This window comes from Sinocyclocheilus anshuiensis, unplaced genomic scaffold (genome assembly GCF_001515605.1).
Source record: "Sinocyclocheilus anshuiensis isolate Anshui unplaced genomic scaffold, SAMN03320099.WGS_v1.1 scaffold261, whole genome shotgun sequence".
NCBI lineage: Eukaryota > Metazoa > Chordata > Actinopteri > Cypriniformes > Cyprinidae > Sinocyclocheilus > Sinocyclocheilus anshuiensis.
In genome coordinates, this window is record NW_015536515.1 from 1,665,213 (window position 1) to 1,671,611 (window position 6,399).

The window sequence follows — 6,399 nt, forward strand, 5'->3', positions numbered from 1 at the left end:
GCATGTATATATTTAAGAAAAATATGTTGTTTATATATTAAATATATTTATATATAATATAAAATATAATAAAATATAAGAATATGAATATATAAATGTATAAATGTAAATATTTTGAAAATATATACTGTATGTGGGTGTATTTATATATACATAATAAATATACACAGTACACATACATATATTATGTACACAAAAACTTTATTTTGGATGCGATTAATCGCGATTAATCGATTGTAGTAAATTTGAGAAATGTTTTTGTCAAAATACAAACACTATGAACAAAACAACAACAACAAAGACTTATTGACTTAAATTTAGTCAATAAGTCATATTCACATATGTCATAACATCATTTTAGTAAGTTTTACTGTGAATAATATTATAATAATTGTAAATATATAAAACGGTAATAGTTTTTTTAATATATATAAATGAATAAAATAAACCAAAAAGGATAAAATATGTTGTTAGACATTGAAGTGGATGGCTTGTTTTTGGTATGATTTGCTCATTTTCATAAAAAAAAAAAAAAGTAGTTTATCACTACTATAATGAAGTTTGTAAGTTGTGTGCGAATGTGTCCTGTTGTGCACTGATAACCTGCTTTTAAAAACAAACTTTCATCAGTTTTTGGGCTCATCAGGGTTAACGGAGCAATGCCAGAATCATGTATTTCTGTCACACCTCCACCTCGGTGGCATCCTTTGGCCTTGGAATATGTTTTTCTTCACCGTCAATTACACAGTTGACTATAAAGTTTTCAAGCCCGAGCTCCTTGGGTTAAGTATGCAAATCACCCTATCTAGGTTGCAATGGTGAAAGTGACTCAAGGGCCAAGTCAGCCATGCACGTAGCTAAGGTTAGCATGATGCTTCAACTTCTCATCGCGCCGGCATTCTAATTACTCTCCGTCTGCATTCTCCATCAATAACCTGCCATTTTCTTAAACCAATGAGAGGACTTATTTTTTTTGCTGTCAACAAACAAATTGTGTAATCCCCTTTACTTTAAAGAGGAGCGTCTTTAGTTTGGCGGCCACTATTAAAAACTGAAAGGGATGAATGATTTAAAAGGATGTGTGATACCATCTCCATCAAAACAAACGACAGTGAAAAATGAACGCTGGCCGGATGACAGCGAGGAATGGGGGGAAAAAAACGCACATTTAAATATTTAAATGCGCATCCGCCATAATGATAAATGACAACCGAAAACTAGAATCAAGCAGCTATTGATGCAGAAAATGAAATGGGGGGAGAGACAGAGACAGAGAGAGAGGAAGGGAGGAAGAGAGAAATTAACTGAAAAAAGGTGTCGAATAGCATCACTTTCATCTTTTACTGTATGTTAGTCCAGCATTCAAACAGAAATGCCACAATTCTGCTCAACTAGTGTGCAAAGCGTGGAGTGACCTAATACAGTCAGTTATCCCATTAGACATGAGCTGAAGGGGTGATAATTGCTATCATACATGACCACTATCCTCCTGAGGTGACATATGAGAAATCGTAAGTCTGTGGGTAAAAATATAAAAGATTTAGAAGAAAAAAAAAATATATCTACACATCATGTCTGTCTGGTAATGGATGTTACATACTTTTGATTCTCAGCAGATTCTCTTGTTTAATTTGATATATAACATTTGCTTACTTTTCACCTAAATGTTAAAAAAACAACTAAAAATATAATTGCTCAGCAGATATTTTAAATATTTATTTAATATTTGCTGTTTTAAATAGAAAATATTTCCCATTTGTTTTCTTTGCTTTTAAATGCTTAATAAGAAAAAAAATATATATCTACACATCATGTCTGTCTGGTAATGGATGTTACATCACAGATCTGGATACTTTTGATTCTCAGCAGATTCTCTTGTTTAATTTGATATATAACATTTGCTTACTTTTCACCTAAATGTTAAAAAAACAACTAAAAATATAATTGCTCAGCAGATATTTTAAATATTTATTTAATATTTGCTGTTTTAAATAGAAAATATTTCCCATTTGTTTTCTTTGCTTTTAAATGCTTAATTAAAATGTTTACATTGAAATGAAGGTGGGTTTTTTTGATGGGAGATATTATAAATTTCATAAATTTCAGTAAATTTAATTAACAAAACATTTTTATATACATTTTTTTAAAGAAATTAATACTTAAATGTGCTAATTAATACTTTTATTCAGTAATGATGCATTAAATTGATCAAAAGTGACAGTAAAAACATTTATAAGGGTACGAAAGATTTTCATTTCAAATAAATGCTGTTCTTTTGAACATTCTATTTGTCAAAGAATCCTGAAAAAAAATGTATCATGGTTTTCGACATTGATAATAATAAGAAATGTTTCTAAAGAAATGTTATTAGAATGATTTGAAATGAAATTAGAATGATTTCTGAAGGATCATGTGTCACTGAAGACTGGAGTAATGATGCTGAAAGTTATGCTTTGCACAGAAATACATTTCATTTTTAAGATATATGAAAACAGAAAGGAGTTTAAATTGATTGATTTTAAATTGTAATAATATTTCATAATATTACTTATTTTACTGTATTTTTTGATCAAATGAATGCAACCTTATATACAAAATATTAAAAAATATGTAGGACTTTTCTAAAAGGATTGTGATTTAGTTGTACTTAAATAAGCTGTAATAACACAGCAGAAGCCCATTCTTACAATGATACTTGTGCTTTTCTCACCCTCTGACTGCTGGATGTGTTTCTGCAGGGGAACAGTGTTGAGATGTCCATGTGGCTTCCTAAGAAGATGCAGCTTCTGGGCTGGTCTGAATCTCTGAAGAGGAGCGGCACTGAACTTCCTGCTGACTTTGACCAGCGGCTGGCGGCCCTCAGGAACAAATGGGATCAACTCGAGGTTGGTCTCTCTCTGTTCAGCCTACTATATATATGAACATGAAATCTTTTTTCGAATGCAACAAAGGAGTTACGATACTTTGGAGTCTTGTTTGGGAAATCGCTATTAAAAACACAGAGCGTCACATCAGTCAAAGGTTCCTTTGTGGAAAGAAAGTGCTTCCTAAATAGTCTGCTCTCAAAGTCAGCGCTGCTCTGACACAGGTGAGTGTCACAACTTGAGACTGATCTCTCCTTGATCCAGAGCACCCCGCCGAGATGAGAGCAAGCGGGTGGGTTGGGAAGATTTGGAGGAGAAAGAGACGCTGAGAATGCAAGAAAAATTTGGGAGAACATTATGAGAATTAAAATGCAGCGTAAATACATCTAAAACACTTTTGTTTGAAAGCTTCCTTTGCTTCAAATTGATATGTCAAAGTTTTACTAAGGCTTTTTAGTGCTCTTTTGAACTACCATCAAAATTTCTCTCTGCAATGTTTCTGCTTAGTTACGTTAGCGTTTCTTCTATTTTAAGCCATTTACTTGTATAAACCACTTCCTTACTGGATAAAATGCAGCACATTCAGCACATTTATCAAAGTGGCTTGCATTCATACACTGGGGAAAAAATGGTCTAAAAACAATTTTCACTACATTTTTTTTAGTAAATTTAAACTATTATAAAGAAACGTTAAGCAACACATTGAATTGAATGTAAAATTTTGAAGTAGAAAGACTGAAGTAGTATTTTCTCCAATAATATTTGTTTTATTAACTGTTGAAGAGATTGGGGGTCAGAAAGAGGGGGGTCAAAATATCAATTTTCATCTGAGATTCAGAGCCAAATTTCAGTGGGGGTAAAAATGACTTCAGAAAGATGGCAGCATCATAATGTTATTTTTACACAAAGATTGGTAGGTCTGTTAGTAAAGTCAGTTGACTTTAGCAATCTTTGTTGCATTATGTACCGATGGTGACCATTCAAAAATGGGGAAAGAGCACTTTTCAAGTTTTTCTCCAAAGTTTGGATGCCTGTAACTCAAGAAATATTAGAGATATTGTAATGCCATTTTAGATATTGGGTCTTTAAAAACTTTCCTTTTGGCATCTTATTTTTTAAGGCCCTGTATGGTTCAGTTCCAGAGATATTGGAATTTCAGTTTGGCTCCAGGAGTAAATCATTCAATTGTACACATTTTCAGTGGTCAAAAACCAAATGTTGGTCACTTTGCATACAGATGATACTTTTTTTTTTTTAAAGAGGAAGGTCTGAAGAAGAAATAATGTTGAAACTAGAAATGTATCTCGTTTCTTTTTGTCAAAACAACGGCAATGAACATACCTGTCTGAGTGCCATAAATATTATTTTTCCAAAGTTTGCGTGCCTGTAACTCAAGAAGTATTGAAGATATCGCAATATGATTTTAGATTAGTTCTTAATAAACTTTTCTTTTGGAATCTTTGTTTTTAAGGCATCATTATCAATATCAATATCATTCAGTCCCAGAGATATGGGGGCCTCCACGAGGCTCCATGACCAGATTGTTGAATATTACCCATTTACAGTGGTCAAAAACCAAATGTTGGTCACTTTGAATACAGCTGATACTTATTTTATTTAAAGAACAATGTTTGAAGAATAAATAGTGTTGAAATTAGAATTGTATCTTGTTTCCCTCTATCAAAACAATATGCATAGAACATATCTGAGTGCTAAAAATTATCAAGTTGAAATGGTCATCAAAGAATCCTGAAAAAACAAATAATCATGGTCTTCACAGAAATATTAATCAGCACATCTGTTTGATATCAATGAGAAATGTTTTTGAGAAGCAAATCAGAATATTAGAATGGTTTCTGAAGGATCATGTGACTGAAGACTGGAGTAATGATGCTGAAAATTCAGCTTTGCATCACAGAAATAAATGACATTTTAAAATATATTAAATAGAAAAGAGTAATTTTGAATTGTAATAATATTTCACAATATTGCAGTTTTTACTATATTTTTTTTATCAAATAATTGCAGCCTTGGGGAATATCAGAGACTTCTTCCAAAAACATTACTAAAATCTTTATGCCACAAGCTCTAAATGACTCGTAGTAAAGCTGATTAACCTCCTAAACTAGCTTAGACCATCTAATGATCATAAATGACCAGCTTCTTCATCAGAATCTACTTTTAGCAGCATTTTCCAGCAAGACAATCACAAGTTTTACTATTTCTATAAAGGTGAAGTTTCACAGCTCTTCACAGTGCTATGATGCTAAATAATTTATCTTCACTAATAAAGAGTAAACACATACACCCACGTGGATATGCATCTGCATTGCTCCACAAGATTAGCATAACAGCCTTTGATCTGAAACATTAATTTTTTCGGAGAGTTTCGAAGTGTCAAACAATTTACATCTTGCCTCCCTGTCACAATCAAGCGTTAATTAGAATTATCCAGAAAAGGAATATTCACCGGCGCTTGGCCACGGCAAACTTTCTGACTGGCGTGAGCGTGCGCGACGCGTCTTTGTGATGAGTGGCGTCTCGTTAGGGAGCGTGCGACAGGAATAAAGCGTCAGCAGTGCGGAGAGTTCAATCTGAGCGCCCCTGCTCCCTGCACCACGCATTATGCCGTCTCAATTGCATATTAAACAAGCCTATCAAGTCAGCCATTGGCATCTGCTGTGCTGACACAAATTGTGAATTAAATGAAATTGATGTCCCCTGTCGTATATATTTATGAAGACAGACCATTCTCTGAAGTATTCTGCTTATGAAGAATTTATGATTGCAAACTGTTCCCGAACAAAATAAAGTGGCAATAAATTCCTGTTTTTTTGCCGCGTGACCCTCCAAGGGCATTGACTTCACCTCCCACCGAGACATTTGTTACTCAGAGAAAACAATGGCTGTATCTGGATTCCATTGATGCCCGTCAAATCATCTGTAGTCAGATGAGTGGTAAGGACAGCGAAATAAAAGGAGAGAGAGAAAGAGAGAGGGATAAACAGCGGCAGTAGAGAGATGCTCTCTGTCCATGAAACTGGACTTTTGGGGCCTGATTGAATTAAATAGGTTGTATTCCACACTTTTGTAGCACTTTTAATGACATTTTCCATCATCTCTATGACTCGCTGAATTAAACAGACTGTTTTTGTTACAGCATCTATTAGGGCTGGGTAAAAAATATCGATATCTTGATATTAATCGATTCTCATTTTTATGGAACAATACCGATTCTTAAATCCCAAGGAAACCCAGCTCTATAGTATCTATATACTTTTATATGTAAATCGCTATTTGTATTATGATGTTTGTTTATTTTAAAATGTTTATGACTTTATTTGACCCTCTAACTCTAACACTTTCTATTCTATTTTAATACTACTTGATCTATATTTATCTTTTTTTATTAAAAAAAAAAAACAACAAAAAACAAACAAACACTAGCTTTCTATTTTTTTTATTCTATCTGCTTGTTTTTCTTTGTGTGTGTGTGTATATATATATATATATATATATACACCTTGCTACGTGT

The 6,399-nt window shown here is 33.1% G+C and overlaps 1 protein-coding gene across 1 annotated transcript in view; it reads left to right on the plus strand.

Annotated features, from left to right (window-relative positions):
- akap6 (A kinase (PRKA) anchor protein 6) overlaps positions 1–6,399 on the plus strand; it is a 180,628-nt gene that overhangs the window by 150,006 nt on the left and 24,223 nt on the right. The window contains exon 11 of the mRNA XM_016492093.1: positions 2,739–2,885. Within this exon, the coding sequence (XP_016347579.1) occupies positions 2,739–2,885 (147 nt within the window). The remainder of the gene's footprint in view (positions 1–2,738; positions 2,886–6,399) is intronic.